At 56.5% G+C, this 21,688-nt stretch overlaps 1 protein-coding gene across 1 annotated transcript in view; it reads left to right on the forward strand.

Annotated features, from left to right (window-relative positions):
* Window positions 1–21,688, forward strand: part of CCDC57 (coiled-coil domain containing 57) — an 82,199-nt gene that overhangs the window by 40,360 nt on the left and 20,151 nt on the right. Inside the window, exons 19-21 of the mRNA XM_031469406.2 lie at window positions 1,835–1,938; window positions 4,440–4,640; window positions 9,481–9,664. Coding sequence (XP_031325266.2) covers window positions 1,835–1,938; window positions 4,440–4,640; window positions 9,481–9,664 — 489 coding nt within the window. The remainder of the gene's footprint in view (window positions 1–1,834; window positions 1,939–4,439; window positions 4,641–9,480; window positions 9,665–21,688) is intronic.

Here is a 21,688-nt window from a genome sequence, read left to right on the forward strand (position 1 = left end):
CTTTCGGGGCTCGAGCGGCGAGAGCGTTGGACCCCGGTGTCTGTCCCGGTGTTCTCTCCGTTCTCAGGCTGGAGAATGTCTGTATCTTCAGGTTCTCCTACTGAGCCCATCCAGGGAGATTTTTACAACATTTCAGGTTTAAAATTTCCATTTTTTCCCTTTGTATCTTGCATTCCTTTGCTGAAACTTCCGTTTTTACCACTTGCCCTAAGGGTGTGTCAGATTGCCTGTTGGGGCAGCTTTAATTCCACAGTCACCTTGCTGTTGTCTCTTCATTCGAGGGGAGGTTTTCCTTGCTGTTGATCCATTGAGGAGCTTGGATTCTGCCGTGGACGTCTTGAGGATCACGTCGTGGGGCCCCGGCCCTCGCTGAGCCTTTTGCAGCTCTGCTTCTTTCCCACCGGCAGCTGCGGGGCTCCCTTTTCCTGGTCTCAGCTTGGTGGTGTCTTTGGCCTGTGCAGGAAGACGGGCTGGAGGGGGGGGGGGGACTCCCTGCGGCCCGGCCACTGAAGCCCGAGCTCCCAGCCTCCCTGCCTGCTTTCCCTCACCATCCGGAACCTCCTCCCGGAGCAGAGCGTGCGGTGTCCGGGGCTCCCGCTGTCCTAGGGGAGGGCGGGTGGGGCACACTTACCTCGTCCGGAATGAGAGGCTTCAACTGGTCTGCGATGTGAAAGCAGCCCTGCGTCTCCGGAGTGAGCTCAGCGGGGCCTCCGCCAGCGCTTCGCTGAGAACGAGCGCGTCCACGCTCCCATGTGAGGCTGGCCTGCGCCTCCCCTGCCTTGCGGTGTCCACGTCGGGGTTCGGAGTCGGGGTTGTTCTGGCCTCGCAGACATGTTGGGAGAGGCCCCTCTTCCTCTGCTTTCTGGAAAAGCTTGTGTTAGACCTAACGCTAATTTTTCCATAACCAGTGGACAGACTTCAATCGTGAAACCAGCTGGGCAGAGAATTCTCCTTGTGGGAAGATTTTAAACCGAGTTCGGGCTTTTTCACAGGTTTAGGGCTGTCTAGATTTTCCTTTCTGTGTCATTCTTTGATGTTATATTTTGCTAGAAAATTGTCTGTTTCATTTAAACTTCCAAAAACTTGGCATAAAGTTGCTTATGGGAGTGTGTTCTCCGCAGGGCTTCAGAGCCTCCGGGCTCTAGAGCAACAGCCCTTCCATTTGCTGCGCTGTCTCCGTCCCTGTTTCTTGGCCGGCCTCTCCCGGGTCCTGACTTTTGCAAAGAACCGCCGCCAGTCTTGTCCGCCCTGCCGCACACAGCTTCCCGTTTCCACAGCATTTAGTGTCGGCTTTGTCCTGTCCTTCCTTCTACTCTGGTTGTCTTTTTTTCCCCTCATTTTTGACATGAATGTTCAGCTCATTTATCTTCCTTCTTTTCTAAAATAAGCTTCTACGCCTAAATTAATAATAAATAGTTTTGAAAGGATGCTTTAGATGCATTCCTTAAGTTTTAATAGTCATGCTTTTGCGATAATTCAGGTCGAAATTTCTGACGGCCATTGTGATTCCTTCTTTGAGCTGTGGGCCACACAAGCACTGTGACCCCAGCCAGCCAAGTGACTGGCGGTCGTGCAGACTTGCCCCTGCCGGACACCAGCTGGGCAGGCTGGGGTTTCTCTCTGCAGAGTCCCGCTTTCCCAGCGCAGGGAGTACTATTCACGGGCAGCACCTCTCAGTCTTTGTTGGGACCCCACCATGCCCGCGAGGTCTGGGGGACAGTGGGCCAAGAGGCCATGCCTGCACCCTGGTGACGGGATGCCCAGCTCCGCGGAGGTTGGTGGGGGAGGCCCTGGGCTCAGGGAGATGTGTCTGACTCATCTGCTGTTCCTGCAGGAGGAGCTGCTTTGGGCCATGGTGCATCCACGGGGCTGGTGCTCAGGCGGCTTCGAGACAGGGCACATCTCTTGAACTTCCTGGTGGCGCGACTCAAACAGAAGGTACGGCCACGCTGATGCTCAAGCTGGGGGTCTCCTGACCAGAGAGGGACCTGGCCATGACCTCTCTGTGCCTCAGGGTCCCTCCCAGGAAGGGGTCACGGTAGGGGCAGCCGCTTCCCCTCCTGTGTGTTCCTGGAGGGCACGCGGTGAGGTTAGGGAGCCTGGGGGACACAGGGGCAGTGCCTGTGGTTGAGCACTCGGAGCCCGGTCTCTGCCTGCCCTGGCGGGTCCCTGGGCCCGAGCCATGCGGGAGCCCACAGCATGAGTGCCGAGCGCAGTCCCCGCTGCCGTCTGGAGCCCTCGGTGGACGCTGGCCCTTCTGCTTCCTGTGCAGACGGGCCAGCGGGACAGGCTCCAGCTGGCACCACAGCCCGCGCCTTGCTGCTGCTAATTCACAGTAGTGCTTATTTTAGTGGGGTTCTTTAACTGTGGTAAAACATACACAACAAAGGTCACCATTTTCCCACGTACAGTTCAGTGATGGCGAGTGTAGTCACTGCTATGTAAGCGTCACCGCTGTGTTCCCAGAGCTTTTCATCACTTGCACAGAAACCCTGTCCACGCTCAACGCTGACGCCCCACTCCCCCCACCAGCCCCGGCCCCTCTGCTCGTTCTGTCTCTGCACCTGCTCCTCCGGGAGCCTCCACGTGGAGTCACGCAGAATCTATCCGCCTGTGACCGGCTCACTTCACCCAGCGAAAGGTCCTTGAGGCTCATCCACGTGTAGCCCGTGTCACAACCTCGTTCCTCTGGAGAAAGGAGGACACCCCGTGCTGCCATTCCCCCAAACTGCTGGGCCCTGGGGCGCCATGGACGGGCTGCGCAGGTGTCCAGGTGCACACGTGGGTGGAGCTGCCGGGTTGCAGGGTAGTTCTGTCATTAACTTTCTGAGGACCCGCCAAGGGTTTCTGCAGCGCTCCGCCCCCAGCTGCGCGTGGGGAGCTTCCAGCGAGTGGTCCTCACCTGCACCGGCCCCTGGGTCCTCCGGACCGCAGCTGTCCCCGCCGGCCCGAGGTGGACCTTGACGCGGTGTGATTTGCATTTTCCTGGTGGAAAATGACGTTGAGCATCTTCTCACGTGCTTATTGGCCATTCATCTGTCGTCTTTGGAGAAACGTCCGTGAATGTCCTCTGCCCACTTCTGACCGGCTTGTCTGTCTTTTTATTGTTCAGTTGCCAGAGTTCTTGGCATGTCCTGGACACAAGGCCCTTGGCACATGCGCTTTGCAGAATTCCTCTCCTGGTCCCTGGCTCGTCCTCACAGTCTCGATAGAGCCCTTGGAAGCGCAGTTCTCACTGCTGGTGCTGCGGGGTCACACGTCCTGCCGCCTTTGCACCTGTGTTTCCCGTGAGGCAATTTTCACATGTCCTTTTAAGTCCACGAGTACATGAAACACCATCCCGTAGGCCCTGCGTCTTCCGTGACACAGCTCCTGGCTGGTGAAGACCACACTCTGAGCTCTCCATCCCCTGCAGGGAGCAGGCCGCGCGCGGAAGTCAGACGCCCTGTCGTGGCTGAAGCACGTTTGTGCTGCTGTGACGGAGGCGAGTGCGCCCCCTTTCCTGCTTCTGTCTGTGGGGCTGCAGACCTCCGTCACCCACCACACGCGAGGGGAGGGTGGTCTTCAGGTCTGTGGCCTTTCCCAGTTCTGCCCCACCGTCGCCAAACAGGAAGTCAACGGTTAAACGAGAGCTGTGATTTTCTCTTGGTGCCCATGAAGGTTACCTGAGGAAGACGGTCCGCCTAGAAGTGCCGTTTGTTTCTTACTTGCCAGTGTCTGTGTATCAGATGGTCACCTTTTCCAGTGTGTCTGTGACAAAGAATGAGACACTCACCACGAGTCCTGTGTAGGAGTCCCCGGAGCAGGAAGGTCACATTTCTTTCACTGAGAATCGAACGGGCCAGTCGAGGGTGCGGAGAGGTGTGCCCGTCCCCCTGCCTGTCCTTCCCCCCGTCATCGGGAGAGGCGCTGCAGGCAGGGCTGGCCGGGCTCTGGCCGGGCCCCTGCGTCGGGGTCTCCTGGCCGCCCTGCAGCCCCCAGCTCGTGCCCCCGGCCAGGCTTCTCCTGCCCCTTCAGTCTACCTCGGCCTTTTGTCTGCTTGCCAGTTGTCCTCTCCCTTGGGACAGGCTTAGGACTTCGTCTGTCCATGCCTCCCGGGACTGGAGCCCAGGAAGAGGGTTTTGAGGCCTCTGTCCAGACCCATCCGTGCACAAACCCTCCCCGACCAGCCTTGGGGTCCAGTGTGTGGGCGCTGCTGCAGGTGCCCACGTCCCCATGTGCCCACTCTGGGGGCGTGAGTGGAGCTGCCTGGGGGCCTGGCCCAGGGGGGCCAGAAGAACAGCGGCTTTGGTGGTGGGGGTGTGGGTCTGCGGGTGGTGGAATTAAGCCAGAGAGGAGACTGACAGGCCTGTGTCCTTCTGGTTTTCCTGTCCTCCCCAAAGATCTGCTCCAGAGCCGATGTCCTCCTTCCTAACACTGACTCTAAAACGGTCTTCCAGGTGCTGCGAGGGCCCCTGGACAGGGACACCATCCAGCGAGAGCTTCCCCACGAGCTGGACCAGGTGCACCTAGAGGTTTTGCAGCTGCGGAAGCAGGTGGCCAAGCTTGAGAAGCATCTCGGGTCAGCCTGGAAGGAAGGCGGGGGCGCATCCAGCAGGCAGCAGCCGCCTTCCTCAGACACCATGGCCCTTGGGGGAGAGGTAGGTGCCCTGCCGGCTGTGCCCCGCGTCCCGTCGGCCGGCCGGGGTTCTCCCCTGTGGGCGCCCTGCGTCCCAAGCGGGGCTGGTCTTGAGGACAGGTCGGCCGGCGGTGGGCCTGCCCCGCTCTCCCTCCGCCTTCCCCGCCTGGCTCTGCGTCGGGGTGGCTCCTGCACAGACACGCTGCCCTCCAGTCTCAGAAGTCTCTCCATTTAAAGCCAGGTAGGAAGCCTGCACATGTGAAGGGGGCTCTTCTGTTTCCTCTGACACAAGAGTCCTCGACTGTGCACTTCGAGGGCCTGTGAAGCCCTGAGACGGATGCCAGGCTGTGGCTCTCGCTTCCAGAGGCTCCTCGTGGGTGGGCTCCAAGGTCCTCGAGAGCTTCTGCCCGGAGCAGGGGAGGCCCGGCCCCCTGGCGTGGGTGCCCTGGACTCTCCTGTCCTGGGCCTGCACCTAGTGCCAGGGCAGCCTCGTGGCTGGGGTGAGCCAGGGTCCCAAGCCCTGGAGGGAACACCATGGCCGCACATATACCCGGGCCACCTTCCCGCCCGGCGTGCACCGGGTGGAAACGCTGTGAAGACCGGCATCCAGACCCGCCCCTTGAGACAGACAGCCGCCTGTGGTCACCCGCGTTGCCTGTGTTACCTGGGCTTGCAGACAGTGACCTGCTAATGACCGAAGGTTTCAGGGCAATAAAGTGACATCTGGAAGATGCTGGGGGTCCTCAGGCAGAAGCAGCTTGGGTCACGTGTGTCCCAGGGGCTCTCGGCCCACAGGCCGGGCTTTGAGGGCGATACTTAGGGACACAGGAGCGCCAGGGCTCCAGGACCTACTGTCAGGGGCTGGGAGGACTTGGATGGGAGAGGCGGCCTACAGCCCTTTCTGGCTCAAGGAACACGAAGGGGCCAGCCGAGCCGTGGTGGGGTGGACGTGTGATGAGTGCCTGCTGCGGGGGGCAGGCAGGCGCTGGGGAGGGGGCACCAAACCCTCTGTACTGTCTCCCAGGACCCCAGACCTCCCTGTCACTCAGGGTAAGTCCAGGGGCGCCGGGCCCGGCTGGGCAGCAGGTGCCAGCAGCGATGCCGCTGCTGCTCCTGGTGCCGCCGGGGCCCTCCTGTAACTCACCGGTCCCACGGAGGGACGAGACCGTGCACGTGAGAGGAAGTTAAACCCCAGCTGTTGAATCCCAGGGCAGCAGGGCTGGGAGCTGAAGCAACATGAGGCTGCATTGCTGTCCCAGGGCGGGTGGGAGAGCGAGCTCTGGGGCCTTAGTTTCTGCACGACTACCAGGGTCCCACGCCCCTTCCAGGTCTCACCATCCTGTGATTTTAGTGGGTCTCTCCCGGGTGAGAAACTGGAGGCACAGAAAACCTTCCACCTGGCCCAGACCCACCCCTGCTCCCAGCCATCACAGCCCAGCGGGTGTGGTGCCCGGAGCAGAGGGTGCGGGCTCCGGGCTTCCAGGGCCGGGCGAGGCGGTCAGGAGGGCCAGGATGCCCTGTGGGCTGGGGTTGGAGTCTCCAGAGTGAAAGCTGGGGTTAAGATGGAGGTGTTCACACGCCCGGCTCTGCCCACTGGGGCCCGAGGGGCTGTCTGCCGGCAGTGAGCACTCCCTGGGCCCGGAGCAGGATCCTGAACTTCTGGCTCTGCTGAGAGTAACCAGGGTCCATGGCTGGTCCCACCATGGAGACATGACAAGGAGGCAGGAACCAGCCTGCAGGGGTAGAGGGCTCCCAATGACCTGTTCCAGGCCCATCAGTCCCAGAGCCAGGGTCACAGTGCAGTAAGACAGGGAATCAGTCACGCCGGTGCAAGTGTGCGGACAAGGAAGGAAAGGAGGACAGAAAGCCCTTCCTCACTGACCAAGTCGGCTGCAGGTGGGCAGTGGGAAGGCCTCAGTGGATGCTGGACAAGCTGTTTGAGTGGTGGCACCCGCACATTTGTTTTCATGGAGGTGCTGGGGATGGCACCAAGGACGTCGTGCATGCTCAGCACACGCTCTGCCCCAATCTATGCCCACCTCTACCCCCAAATTCTTAGTCGCAAAAGGGAAACAGTGCCTTTCCAGTAGGGTAGCCTGTGGACCCCCCCCCCAACCGAGGAATCCGCTCCCACTGCCAGTGCAGGACAGACGGACACAGCCTCACTCCAGAGTCTAAGCACAAAGCTTCAGACAGGCCCAGACCCAGGACACACTGAAGCCCACAGACCGTCCTGCTGGGGGACTGAGGGCACCAGGAAGGATGCTTGCTGGACTGCTGGGCAGGTGCCCGTGGGCTGTGCTTTAAAATCACACCACCACGTCCCTGGGAAGCTTCTGGTTTGGGTCACAGGTTACTGTGAAGACGTGCTTGCTTTTGGGTGGCACACGTGGACGTGCTCAGGTGTAAAGGCACACAACGCCTCCAGCTTACCCTCCAGTGTCTCGGGGAGGAAGGTACGTGGCGGCTCTGCGGGCCTGAGACCCTGCCCCACGAGGCCCGTCCCCCGCCGAGAAAGTCAGGGACCTGCTGACCCCGGGAGCTCCCCACAGCCACAGGAGACCCTGGGGGGCAGGCGGCTGCAGCCTCCTGTTTCTCGGCCCAGTGTCCCTCGGCCTAGTGCCCACTCAGGCCCCGCCCTCCTGCCGGCCGTGCTGCCGGGTCCCCGGGCCTCCCCCACCACTGGGGGGCAGTATTGGCTGGCGATCCCTCCCGCTGGCTCTGCCTGGAAGCTCGGGACCTGCTGCCTCTCCCCAGGCCTTGGCCTGGCCTCCCGCCTCTCTTCTCCCTGGAGCCCACTCCCTCCCCACCTCCCTCTGGGAACAGAATCGTCATTAGGACCCTTCAGCTTTTCCTCCGCATTGCAGACATTTCCCTCTGGCTGAGATGCGGGACCAGCGCTCAGCGCAGGCGAGGGAGGGAGGGCGGGTGGGTGGACAGGGTGGGACCCCAGACCCTAAACACAGCGGTTCAGAAGCTCCTGGGTGTCTCAGGCCATCATGAGCATCTTGTCCGTGCCGGGGAGCTTCTGGAGTCATCAGAATAGGCTTCATCTTGCCAGGAACTGAGCTGAAGAGAGGTGGATCCCCTGCCTGCAGCCCCCGCCCCCGTGTGGCCACGGTGATCAGAACCTGAGCTGATCAGAACCTGAGCCAGTCAAGACCAGGGCTCAGCCCCCAGCCCAGCGCCGTCCTGGACAGTCCCAGCTCCTTGGCTCTGTCCGGGCTGACTCTGGGGTGGCGGCGGGGGCGCCTGCTTTTGAGATTTTCAAATCTCTGGGTGTTCTGAGGTTTGCAGAGTCTCTGTTTTCAGTATTGCCCTTTCTTGACTTAAAATAACACGAGACCCCAACAGCGTGTCCCTGTAGAGGATCAGCCTTGGAGAGAGGGTGTCCTGGCCAGTCCCCCAGAGCCAGGCTACACACCTGGAAGCTGGGAGGCATTCCCGGCGGATCAGCTCAGCCACCGGGGCTTGTGCAGCCCCGTATGTGAACCCACACCTCCGAGACCCTGCCGGCCTGCGGCCCAGCTCACGTCCTGTTCCCTGGAGCCCCTGAGCCGGCCGGCCCGGGGCTGCGGGCGGAGGACATTCTCTGAGCCCCCGCCATGCGGTGTCACCTCCACGCCCTTCATGCCGCAGTCAGGCACGTGGGAAGCAGCGTCATGCTGTCACTTTGGCTCCCAGGCCACCCGAGGGCACGGGCGCCTGCCAGCCCTGGAAGGGACACCAGGAAGCGGGGCCGGGACAGGGCGTGCTGGTCTGTTCCAGGGGCGCAGAGCCGGTTCCTCGTTAGGCACCAGCTTGCGGGCCGGGTCTGCGTGGTGTGGCTTTTCACAGGTGTCGGAGTGGCCAAGCCTAAGTAGGCCACCTTCTTCCCTCGGGGCCTTGGGCCTTGGACACCAGGCTCTCCTGGGCCCCCGCCCAGACCAGAGGCTGCCGCACAAGGTCTCCTTTTCCCTCTCTCCCCGACACCCCACCCCGTTCCAAAGGCCCCTCACACCTGCGGGTGTGACCTCGCATCTGCATAGGAGCCACACGGTTGGACCTCAGGTCCAGACTGGGGTAGTGGGGGCACCAGTGGGACATGGGGCCGCACGGTGCTGCCCAGCGAGGGGACTCAGGCCTCCGTGTTGGCCCAGGGCAGCCCCAGGCCTAGAAGCTAAGGCCCCAGGAGACTGCCGCTCCCTCCTTCAGCCTCCTTTGCTTTCTCTCTGCACCTTTGTCAGGGTCAGGGTGGTGGGAACCCTGGGCGGGCCTGCAGTTGGGGACAGTGACGGAGACGTGGAGCCAGGAGTCTGGACACACGGGGCCGAGAGAAGGCAGGGCACTGAGTGAGCGAGGCCAGAAGTTCCCGGGGCGGGAAGAGGAGAGGGAGGCTGGGGTCCCAGCACAGGCCTCCTGCAGGGTCTCTGTCAGCCCCCTTCCACACCAGGAAGGCAGCACACGGGTGGCCGGTGACCACGGGGCCCCGCAAAGGGGTCCGATCACGTGTGTAGCCCCCACGGTCCAAGGGCACCACTGGAGGCCAGGTACGGGTGCCCACTGGCTCCTCGTCTTCGCTGGAGCAGGGCACACGGAGTGACCGAGGGCGACAGGCCTTGGCCTGGGAGACTCCAGGGCCTTCCTCACCCCCGTGAGAGAGAAGGCCCCAGATGCCTGGCGGGTCTCTGTCTCGCTGCTGGAGCGGGAAACACTCGTCCCTTTTGTCTGTCGTGCTGGAGGGGCGTCCCCCGTGGTGCCAGTTCTGGGACAGCAGTCAGGCGGCAGCCCCACCGTCTGCAGCCTCACCTCCGCCACACTCGTGTCCCCTTTTCCAGATGAGGGCTTGTTCGACACTGACTGACGCGGGGGTTTGTTCACAGGGCGGAGACGCAGGACCCGTGGGGACCGAGGACCAGGGGGCGCAGACCCCGAAGGCCGTTTCCCTGCCTCAACTGCAGAGGAAACTCATGGAGGCAGCCAGGAAAATCCTGCGGCTGCGCCAGGAGAAGGAGCAGCTCCTGGAGATGGGGAACCGGCTCCGCGCAGAGCTTGGCCACCTCGCCAGTGAGTCCCACCCGGAGTGCCGCCTGCCCCGCTGGGTTCCCGCACGGTGGATGCAGAGCGCCCAGAGGTGCCCTGGGAAGGGGGTGCCCAGCGGAGGTGGGGGCCTGACCCAGACCACCCGAGAGCCGGAGGGGGAGCAGAAGCCGCCCGCAGGAGTGCGGCCAGGCGGGGCCCCGCTCAGAGCCCTGTGAACCCACTCCCTGGCAGCGTGTGTGAGCGGAACACGGCAGGTCCCTGTGGCGACTGCAGAGGCGGCCTGTCCCCAGGGCGCTCGGGCCGTGCCCTCTGCCCCTGCTGCCTGCGTCCAACAGCCCTTAGGGCCCCATTTCTTTTCTTAATCCCATCGGTTCCCCAGCCGCGTCTAAACTTTGCTGTTCTTTGCCCTTGGCCTCCAAGCCAAGCCCTGCCTCTGCCAGGGTGACCTCCCGGACCCCCGAGGCCCAGACCTTCCTCCTGCTCCCTCTGGCTTTCCTTCCAATGAACTTGTTCCGTGAACTATGTCTAGCGTGCAAGAAGAGGTCCTGGGTTCAATCCCCAGTACCTCCAGTAAATAGACAAATAAACAGGCCTAATCTCCTGCCCCCCCAAATTTAAAAAACAGCTAGACATGGGAAAGTCAAAGATCCACAGATCTGACGTCATTACATTTTAAAACATCTCTAAGGAAGAGCCGTCGAGAACACAGAGAAAGCTAGTAACAGGCTGGGGGAGTGTCTCCCACACACCTGCTGGGAAAAAGGACCAGCGCCCTGGGCGCCGGCGGGAGGCCCGGCAGCACGTCCAGGAGGAGCCCCCAGGACTGCCAGGCGCGCGGGGTCGGGTGCCTCTGCGGGGTCAGGAGCCCTCACCGCGCGGGGAGGACCAGCTTGGCCCGCCGACCACACTCCGCGCGTGCCAGGCTGCTCACCGCAGCGTGGTGCGTGTGTGCCTGGGGTCCTGGGGGAGGAGCACGGGGAGAAGACAGTGGAGGAGGGCGGGCTTTGCTCTGGGAACCTCTGCTTCGCCTGCAGTTTGTGTCAATGCGCGGCACAGTCTGTTTCCTTCTGGGTCAGCCACCCCTCCCCATGCACCACGAGGCCATAGGTTTCTTAAGCTCCCCGACGAGTGTTTGGACCTGACAGCAGGGGCGTTTGGCAAGACTAGTCTATGCATTTTTTCACAAAGATGGTTTATCTGGTTCGTAAACTGTGTGGCTGCCGTCATTCATTGGGACAGAATGACCTGCTATGACAGAAGTATCTCATCGTCACCGAGCAATATGAAAACCTTAAGACCGTCCAGCCACACCTGCTCTGGCTACCTCTGGTTCCAGCGCCGCCAGGCAGGACCCGCCCTGAGGCTTGTCCTCACTTGTCTGCTGCTGGGAAGGGACCTCATCCCTCGGGGCCCTGGCGGAGCAGACCCAGACCTGCCGCCACCTGTCCAGCCTTCAGTCCACATCCCCCTCGGACCAGGTCAGGCCCCTGCGCCAGCCACGGGCCTCCCTCTCGGGTCCAGGCCCCCAGATCCACGTTTCCAGACAGGCAGAGGGGGTGGGGGCAGTGTCCGCAGGTGGCCCAGTCCCTGTTTACGTCGCATCCACCTGGCTCTGAGTGCCCCCCCACCTCCCAAGTAGAGGCCAGCACACCACCTGCTGTGGGCGAGGCCCAGACCACAGCGTCTCCAGCACAGCCTGTGGGGGTGGGGGCCCAGAGACAGGCGGCGTGGACGGAGGCTCCGATGCCCTCACACCCCTGCCCCCCGCCCCTCCTCCTGCCCCCGGCTCTGCTTTTCCTTCCCCGGACCCAGCACACAGCCGGGAGTCCTTGAGGTGGTGGTTCGCAGGGTCTTAACATCTAACAGGCCTCGAAGACTTTAATCTTGGGGGGGCAGTTTCAGGTTCACAGCACAGTTGAGCAGAAGGCGCAGACTGCCCGCACGCCCGTGCCGCACACACACACAGCCTCCCTGTCACAACGTCCGCACTGGCTGGGGCGTCTGTCACAACCGTGAGCTGCTTTGATGCATCGACACCTGGACCCTTGGTCCTGGCGGGGTGGGTCTGGGCTTGGACAGAAGCGTGAAGACAGGGTCCCACGATAGTGTCATACAGAGTGTTTCCACTGCCTGACGCCCTCTGCAGTGCCAGGTGTCCCTCCCCCACCCCGGACGACCCCTGACCGTCCCACTGTCTCCGTGGTCCCGCCTTTTCCAGAATGTCATAGAGTTGGGCTCACACTGTGTACGAGGCACAGGGCAGCTAACGTGCTTTAAAAGGCCTTTGGTTTTCCTCTGATTATAAAAGCTGTTTTCTCACTGTAAATACTATTTTTTAATTTAATTTTAGAAACTTTTGAGGGGTAGAGAATTAGGTTCGTTTATTTGATTATGTTTAGAGGAGGGACTGGGGAGTGAACCCAGGACCTCGTGTGTGCTAGGCATGCGCTCCACCACTGAGCTGCGCCCTCCCTCTGTAAAAATTTAAATGAAGGCTGAGAAATTGTTCAGCTATACGGGAACACAGGTTCCTGACTGTGCTCGGTCTGTTGGGACGTGCGTGCTCAGGCTCCCACGTGGCTGAGCCGTGCGCACACGCCTGCCGGAGGATGCCACACACGCTCGTGTCCCGCGGCCCCAGTCTGCTCTGCGGGCCCGGGGCTGCTGCGCTCCGAGCCGTCCCCTCTGGGGAGCACCGGCCATCCGCGCAGGGAAAGCGTGTCACAAAAGCTAGATGTTCATTAGGAAATGGTTTCTGCCGACTCCGTGAGCTGGCGTGGTTCATCGCTGTAATTTGTGTTTAAATTTGCGTCTGTGTGTTCTGGCCTCTGGTATCTCAGTACCGTGTCGTTCTCCTGACTTGGTGAAAAAGAACAGGTCAGGGGTCTCGCTTCATTCTTTCTGAGTGGCTAGGGGCCGATGCGCGCTGTCTCTTAGGCACGGTTACACAGGTGGTAAAACACCCCTTCACGTTTCAGTCATTGACTGTAGTCACACATCTGCATCCAGAACCCCACTGTGAACCCTACTGATTCAGAAGCAGTGATTTCCAGACACATTCATGAACTGGTCAGCTGAGGCTCTTCCCACGTTTGCTCCTCGGCGTCAGCGCCCTGCCACGCTGCGCGTCTTCTGAGGGTCCGGGGAGGGAAGGGCCTTCCGTCCGGGGAACGGGTCTTTCCTTCAAGGAGAGTCTGTGGGCAGCGGACTCTCTGTGTCTTCCTAAAACGATTTTATTTTGCCTACTTTCTGCAACGATGGTGTAGCTGGAAAGAGGCCTCTGTGTTGGCCTTTTCTTACAACTTTCTTAAACACAGCACTCCACTGTCTTCGGAGAAGCGGGCGTCAGTCTGAGCCCCTTCCTCGTGGGGGCGGGAGTGGGGGCCCCCCTCCTCTGGCTGCTCTGAGGTTTTCCTCCTGACCTGGTCCCGCTCCTGTCCCGCCGACCCGTGTGCCGTCCCGCATCCACCCGGGGCTGCCCGCCTCCATCTGAGCTGCTCAGGGATCCGTGTGTGAAGACTTGAGACTTGCTGGTTGCCTTTTCCACTCTTTAAAATTCTCAGCCACTGTTTCTTTAAATGCTGCCTCTTCCCACTTCTTATCTCTTCTGCAGCGTGTCAGACAGTGTTTCTTTCTTTCTTTCTTTTTTTAAGATCCCCCCCCATCCATTAAACCATTGCGCTGGGCTCTTTTTTTTTTTTTATAACTTTCTTTGAGTTATAGTCATTTTACAGCTAGACAGTGTTTCTCAACGTACGCACGGACGTGTGTGGAATTTCTCTGCTTCTGTCCGGGGGCTTCCTCAGAGGCAGCTGCTCGGAGCCGGGGGCGGATTCCTGTGTCTTTATCAGAAGGTTCCGTTTCATCTTTGTTCATTCCTTTCCTTGGGTTTACCTGACTGTTCTTTCCCTGTTTTCTTAAGCATTTATTTTATTCTCTCTTGTTCACTAGCTGCACTTTTTAAGATGGAATTTCCTATCGGAATGAGTGGCTGCACCCGGCGGTGTCGAGGGCTGGCGGTATCGGTGTGCTCAGTCATTAGACGTGCTGCCGTTACAGGCTCAGGCTTTCTGTCTCCCTCACGTTGACTGGGAGTGTTAACCCAGACAGAAAATGGCCAGTCACTTTCCCAGCAAAATGGCTTCACTGGGGAGCAGCAGAGGATTGCAGTTTGGGACGTGCACCCGCGGTGAGCCACGTGCAAGGGAGGGAACCTGGGTTTTCTCGCAGGCCCTGGTGCCAGCCTCAGAGCCGAGTGTCGGGGGCTCTCTGCCTTGACGGCTTCTCTACTTGCAGGGCCCTGGCGGGTTCCGGGCAGGGGTCTGGGGGGACGTCTGAACGTGGACAGAAGGTGCACTGTGGACTTTGCCAACATCAGTTGGAGATTTTGCAGTTGATTCTGGGGACAAAGTGATCAGTGCTTCCAGAATGAGCTCCAGGACTGTTGGGGACGAGCAAATAAAAGAGGCCAGAGGGCCGTTGAATTCACCTGTTTGGCTGTTTTCATGGCGACTGTCAGATTTTAAAACTATGTCCCTGTTTGGAGAGAAAGAGGTCCCGACACGATACTCTCCCAAGAAGCCTCAGCCTCGTAAACGAATGGGGTGGAGGAGCTAAGGGGAGGGGTGTGTCTCTCAGAGGGCTTCAGCGAAGGGAGCAGTTTCAGACCCAGGGCCCCGCTGAGGTTCCCCAGGGACCCCCCAGTGCCTGGGCCACGTCAGCACGTGAGGCAGGGGCTGCTTTACAGCGGGGCGTTGGGGGGGCGTCGAGCGCTGAGAGAGGCTCTGCTGTCAGCAAGGACAGACAGGTGGGTTCCCAGTCAGCAGAGGGGCTTCTCTGAGCTGATTCAGAGACGGCTGGAGGGGCCCCTGTCGTTCCTCAGAGCCCCTGCCTGGGAGTTGGGAAGAGGTCGGAAAGGCTGTCCGGACGCCTGAAGTCACCCAGAATGCCTGAACTTGTAACAGGCCTTTTCCAGCATCCTGGCCCTTTGCAAGACAGCAGAACCTAGAAGGTGTTTGGTTTCGTTCAGGGGCCTTTGCGGGAGCTGAAGGTTAAGAATTTAGTGGTCTGTCTTCTAGACGACTTCTTGGGCTCGAGTGGGCTGGTTTGCCAGGTTAACTAAATCTAGAGTGGATGTCGCTTCCCATTCCACCTTTGTCCTTTCTTTTTTAATTTTATTTTTTATTGAAGTGTAGTTGATTTAGTGTTAGTTTAAAGTGTACAGCAAAGCAGTTCAGTTATACATACATTTTTTTTTTCAAATTCTTTTCCATCATAGCTCATTACAAGAAATTAAATACAGTTCCCTGTGCTCTACAGTAGGTCCTTGTTGTTTATCTGTTTTATGTACAATAGTGTGTCTGTTAATCCCAAACTCCTATTTTATCCCCCTCCCCCACCTTGTCCTTTTATCTAAAAGAGAAAGATCTGGTTCAGCCCATTTGCTAGTGTGGAGTTAAAGGCTGTCTGAGGGGCTTCACCCTCTGAAGGAAAACCAGAACTTTCTTTAAAAACAATCTGAAGTCGATTATAATAGTCAGGAACAGGTTCATCAGATTTTTGTGTGCAGACCTGGATTTTGTTCCCACCAACAGGCTCAGGAAAGGCCACTGTGATTGTGGTGGAGGTTCTCAGCGAGCGTTCTAGCTGCTTGCCAGAAGCCAGCGTTTGTTTTACTAAATTCCCTCTAGGGTGTTTCCATCGGGCTAGTTTCAACCGATATTTGGCTTGCCTCTCACCAAAAGTGGACTAACTGATGTAAACCTGAGAAACCAGATTGGTAGGTTTGAATAACCACATAAATTCTTCAGCAAACCCATCGGGGTCTCCAGTTCCTTTAGGAAACTTTCAGTAAGTCCGGCAGTTCGGCCTTCATCAGGGGCCATAAGTAATCTGGGTTTGTTTGGAGCCTCAGAAGGTTTCACTTCAAAGAGCATGTTCTGATAGTTCTGAGGGTGAAGATGGCCCTGGTGGCGGAGCCCAAGGCAGAGGCAAGGGGGCGGGGGCCAGAGAGGTGACACCAGAGCAGTCAGGGGAGACGGGCAGGAGGCTTTGGAGCTGTTTTTGTCTTTCTTTGATTGTTTGCCTCCGTTAATGTAATTGTTATATTTGCAGAGAGACAGTTTTAGATTCCTGGTAATGTTTGGAAGTCTCAAAATAGGTGTCCAATTTAATTCTGATGATTTCAGAGCCATGGCTGTCTTTTTGTTTGTTTGTTTGTTTTAATGGAGGTGCTGGGCATTGAACGCAGGACCTCGTGCATGCTAAGAACACGCTCTGCCACGGAGCTACACCCACCTCCCCCCTACCATGGCTGTCTAATACAGTTTTAAAAGCTTGAGAAGTCCAGAAGTTCACCATGATGGCCTTTGATGTTCTAAATTACTTTGGGCTAAATCAGTCCATTTTGTTAGAAATGTGCATGAAGAGGGACCATGGTTTTTAAACATAAAATCAGCTGGGACCCTTGGATGGGGGGTGCCCTCGAAACATCTGTATGACTGGAATCCCGTTTTTCAGAGTTTTTGTTTCTGTTTTTGTTTTCTCTAAAGCAAAGGGGGTAATTATTAAACAGCTTGCAGACCAAATACCAGCTCAGTTCCAGGAGGACCAGCCTGATCCCAAAGGTATCAGGCCAATGGCTGAATGGCCCAGTTCCAAAAGGAACTGGACCAAAGGCCAGCACAGTTCCAGGAGGAGCAGCCTGACTTCAAGTCAGGCTGAGGTGCCAAGTGAGCGCTCACAGACAAAGCAGGGCCTTAATGGAAAGGATGAAGCCTTTAGGCAGATCCCAGAGATCTCCAAAACGCAAAAAGATGAGCTTGGATTCAGGAGCACTCACCCTCAAACTCCAGGGCTGCCGAGAAAAGCCGGGAAGCTCGCTGGGCTCTGGGTGCCAGGCCTGCTTGCACGCCAGCTTTGGGGGTCGTCGGGGTCTGCTCTGCATCTCTAGGGGACCTCTGTGTAATGTTACCTAAAACAGCTATTTTACCAGCAAAATGGGTTTATTCAGGAGGCTCAAAGAACTTTAATTCGGACATCCAATCACGGCGAACCACATGCAAGCTGGGTGAAGCAGGAGAGAGGAAGCTCTTTTACAGAGGAGCCGGGGAAGGCGGGAGGGGCTGTCGGAAACAAAGAGCCTGCTGGAGGGAGCCGGGAGTTGGAAGTGCAGTGGCTTTTCGTTGGCTGAGCTGCTCCCAGGCCAGGACAGTGGCCTTCTCCCTCCCACTGGCGGCTGTGAGGTGCTTCCCGTGGGAGGTGCGAGTTGGCCTCCCCGTTGGGATCTGAGCTGACGTGTGGGACACGTGAGGGCTCCCCGTCTGGCCTCCTGACCCCGTTTTAGTGAGGTTTCCCTCGGTTAATTTTCGAAAGGGAGTTTCAGAACTCCTTCAGTTACCTTTAAGCACGCGCCGAGTTCCGCTCTTGACTCTGTGCCATTGAGCAGCCTTATTAAACGTGATTAATAGCATTCTAAGCTTCTGACACCTGTCGACTTGGAACGCCAAGAGCCGTGATCTCTGTGTTGCAGTTTGCACGGCACCTGTCCCCGTCCATGCCTCCGTCCGCTCTGCACCCCGGCGCCGTATCCATTTTCACGCCGCGCCACTTAGAGCAGGCGTGCTCGTGACGGTCGTAGCTCACCGTGGCGCGTGTCACTCAGCGGCCCTTCTGGTGTTTCATCATGCTTAATGTTATTTTTTCAAACCAAGTGTGAAGGGGTGATTTTCAGAAAAAAGTGGAGCACAGCTCTCCAACAGAAACCAAACCAGTCGAATGTTACAGCCAGTTCCCGGGAAGAGTCAAGAGAGCACCCATTTAAATGGAGTAAAGGGACTGAATTGCGAAAGGAGGCAGAACTGGTTTCTCTAAAGAGGGAGGGAAGCCGAGGAAGACTCCGAGGGAGGGACGAGGGATGGGCGCAGGGTGCGGGGAAGGCAAGACCCTCCCAGCTCCGGGGCTGTGCGGGAGGCAGTGCGTTTCCACTGAGGCAGTTTTTTCCCTTTTGATTAAAAGAAAAAAAAAAAAAAACAAACTCAAAGAAAGGTGTTTTTTATCACAAAACGAGGCTGGCCTGACTGTTTCCTTAGGTGCAGCAAGAGGTTACTTCACCACGTTGGCCTTGAGCTCACTTTGCTGGAAGTTTGCGTCAGGGTTTCAGATCAGACTTTTGAAAGGTTCTTAGTCCCAGAAGCCAAGAGCTCGCCATGTTTCATCGGCCGGGTGATGTTGAGCAAATCCCGTTTCCCTGAGGTTTCCGAAATATCCTGAGGTTCCCGGACCTGCTGGGAGATGGCCTTCCTGTCTGTAGGCCTGGTCCCTGGCCGCTCTCCTGGGAGGGCTTTGTGGGCATCGGCTGCTGACAAGCGGTGGGCCCTGACGACCCAGTCAGTATCATTCTCACAGCCGGCCGTCCAGGTGGGGCCCCGGCTGCAGAATCCGTGTTTCCAGTCCAGCTCTGGTGAGAACACGGACAGGTCTGAGCCTGCACGAGTGGCTCTGTTGCCAGGAGAGCGAGGACACCGCACAGGACTCTGGGGGACTCAGGCAGGGAGACCAAGATACCACTTAGAAATGTTTCAGTTTAGCGTACAAAGCCAGAGACCGCTAGGTTTTTATGGACTACACACAGCTTAAGAGGTAAGAGGAATGTTTCCTTGTGTGCCTAGAAGGTAGCGCACTGAAGTCACGCCCACAGTGTTCCAAACAACCGCTGCGTCTTCCTCATCAGTGCCTTCCGTCCTGGGCGGTTAGTTCTTGTGCCGTCCAGTCTTGGGGCCAAGTCTCAGCAGCCCATCTGCTGCTGCTGCTGCTGCTCTTTTTTTTTTTTTTTTTTAACTTTTTTTTATTGAGTTAGGGTCATTTTACAATGTTGTGTCAAATTCCAGTGTGGAGCACAATTTTTCAGTTGCACATGAACATACATATGTTCGTTGTCACATTTTTTTTTGCTGTGAGCCACCACAAGATCCTGTATATATTTCCCTGTGCGATACAGTATAATCTTGTTTATCTACTCTACATTTTGAAATCCTAGTCTGTCCCTTCCCACCCTTCTCCCCCTTGGCAACCACAAGTTTGTATTTCTATGTCTGTGAGTCTGTTTCTGTTTTATATTTATGGGGTTTGTTTTTTTTTTTAGATTCCACATATGAGCAATCTCATATGGTATTTTTCTTTCTCTTTCTGGCTTACCTCACTTAGAATGACAATCTCCAGGGACATCCATGTTGCTGCAAATGGCGTTTGTTGTCGGTTTTTATGGCTGAGTAGTATTCCATTGTATAAATATACCACCTCTTCTTTATCCAGTCATCTGTTGATGGACATTTAGGCTGTTTCCACGTCTTGGCTATTGTAAATAGTGCTGCTGTGAACATTGGGGTGCAGGTGTCTTTTTGAAGTAGGGTTCCTTCTGGATATATGCCCAGGAGTGGGATTCTTGGGTCATACGGTAAGTCTATTCCTAGTCTTTTGAGGAATCTCCATACTGTTTTCCACAGTGGCTGCACCAAACTGCATTCCCACCAGCAGTGTAGGAGGGTTCCCTTTTCTCCACATCCTCTGCAGCATTTGTCATTTGTGCACTTTTGAATGATGGCCATTCTGACTGGTGTGAGGTGATACCTCATTGTAGTTTTGATTTGCATTTCTCTGATAATTAGTGATATGGAGCATTTTTTCATGTGCCTATTGATCATTTGTATGCCTTCCTTGGAGAATTGCTTGTTTAGGTCTTCTGCCCATTTTTGGATTGGGTTGTTTGTTTTTTTCTTATTAAGTCGTATGAGCTCCTTATATATTCTGGAGATCAAGCCTTTGTCGGTTTCATTTGCAAAAATTTTCTCCCATTCCGTCTGTAGGTTGTCGTTTTGTTTTACTTATGGTTCCCTTTGCTGTGCAGAAGCTTGTAAGTTTCATTAGGTCCCATTTGTTTATTCTCGCTTTTATTTCTATTGCTTGGGTAGACTGCCCTAGGAGAACATTTCTGAGATGTATGTCAGATAATGTTTTGCCTATAGTTTCTTCTAGGAGATTTATTTTACCTTGTCTTCTGTTTAAGTCTTTGATCCACTTTGAGTTTATTTTTGTCTATAGTGTAAGGAAGTGTTCTAGCTTCATTCCATCTGCTTCTTGACCAGAGTTATGGAAATCCTGACTCTGTCCACTGGATGGTCTCAGAATGGCCTCACCAGTCCGCCAGGAGCCGGCCCCAGCGTGCTTCCCCGAGGGCCTGAGACGGGCCTGGCTGAGGACAAGCACACTGGCCCGGCAGCCCGGCTTGCTCTCTTTTCTCTTTTTTCCCGTCTTTTTTTCTTTTTCTTTTTCTCGTTAAAGTAAAACAGAAACTCTTTGTAGATGTTGACTGAATAAAAACACACAACCTAAAGGCTGAGAATTATGTTTTATTTGAGGACAACACTGAGGGCTACAGCCCGGGAGATAGCCTCTCGGATAGCTCTGCGGGACTGTTCCAAGGAGGTAAAGGAGGAGACAGGGTGTATAGGAGTTTTTGCTGGGAAAAAAAAAAAAAAGACCCATATAGTTGGACACCTAAAGATTACTGCAAATCACAAAAAAAGCAGACATCTCCAGGTGATGATCTGAGCGCCCTTCTTGGTACGGGAAGTTGGCGAGACTCTGGGCCCACCAAAACCCTTCCTTTGATCTCCTCTTAGCTCTCTGGGGCCAGCATCCTGTTTTCCTCCATCCTGAGTCCCCTCAGGGCCCACAGCTGGGGGCTGCTTCGTGGTTCGGTGGCAGGCAACATTCTTTGTTTCTCGAAATGGGAGGCAACATTTTTTGTCCACGGGGATGACAGGGCTTTAACACGGCCGTGGCTAACTTCCTCCTGATCATTTTCAAAGGGAAAGGTCTGGCGAGGGTTCATAACCAGAGTAACGCAACTGCAAATGGCATTACTCAAACCTGCTGCATCTGGCTGTTTCCGTGTCCTGCAAGACAAAGTTAGTCCTCGAGAGAAGTTCCAGATAAAGTTAATCTACGACGTCTATGCCTGTTTCCAAAGAAGACCATGAGCAGTGTATCTGACTTATAAAAATGGATGAGCGTAATTTTTACAGAGGAAAAATTCGTAAGATAGAACAGAAAATAATCCTGAAACAGTGCACTGTGAATACACCAAGAATATCAAGTGGAGAGTCAGGAATCGTGGAGCAGCTGGTCCTGACGGTCGGCACGGCAACGGAGCAACGCGGAGCCCCAGCTGCGAACGCCTGGCCTGGAAGATGCTGGGTTCCCGTGAGCGAAATCAGGCTGTCACCAGGTTCACACTTAGAGCAGTAACTGAGTTTTCAGCTCTAGGCGCTGCACCCGTGTTTTCTCACGCGGCCAGGCGAGCCCTTCAGGACCCTGATGAGGACAGACATGGAAGCAGCCAGGGCCCCGACAGAGTGCCAGGAAATCCCTCAGATCTGCTCTATGAGTAATATTTTACCGACAGATGTAACATGAAATGGGGTGGCCCGAGCACCTCATCTGATCCAGCAATCCCTCTTGTGAAACTCAGCGACCGTAACACATTTATAGACCCAATTATTTCCCGCACCCCTCTCTTTTTGAAGTACAGCCAGTTACAACGCGTCAGTTCCTCGTGTGCAGCATCGTGTGTGTGTATTTTCATGTTCCTTTCATTAAAGGGTATTATACCCCTCTTTGTATAAGGACAGATCTTTGTGATTTTCCAGGGCCCTCTGGGAAATCTCAAGGATAATTTTAGGGTGAAAAGGGTACCCTGTACGTTTTACCTTCTTTCACAGTCAGGGCTCTGTTTTGAGAAGGGTAGGATCAGAGGCTGTGTGGAGATCTGAGCGCTAAGCTGGGATCACGGGTGCCTGAGAAGCGGTGCTTGTCAGCTCAGGCAAACGTGACAAGAAAACATTCAAAAAGAAGCAGAGGGGACTGTAACTGTAAAGACCTTTAGGGCACAGGTGAGGAAGGGAGAGGCGGGGCCTCGCTGCTGGGCTGGGCACCGGTACGAGCCCCCGTCTGCCTTCCCTGTATTGGTTTTCACGTAACCCACAGGCG

Source organism: Camelus dromedarius, chromosome 16 (assembly GCF_036321535.1).
Source record: "Camelus dromedarius isolate mCamDro1 chromosome 16, mCamDro1.pat, whole genome shotgun sequence".
NCBI classification, from domain to species: Eukaryota; Metazoa; Chordata; class Mammalia; order Artiodactyla; family Camelidae; genus Camelus; species Camelus dromedarius.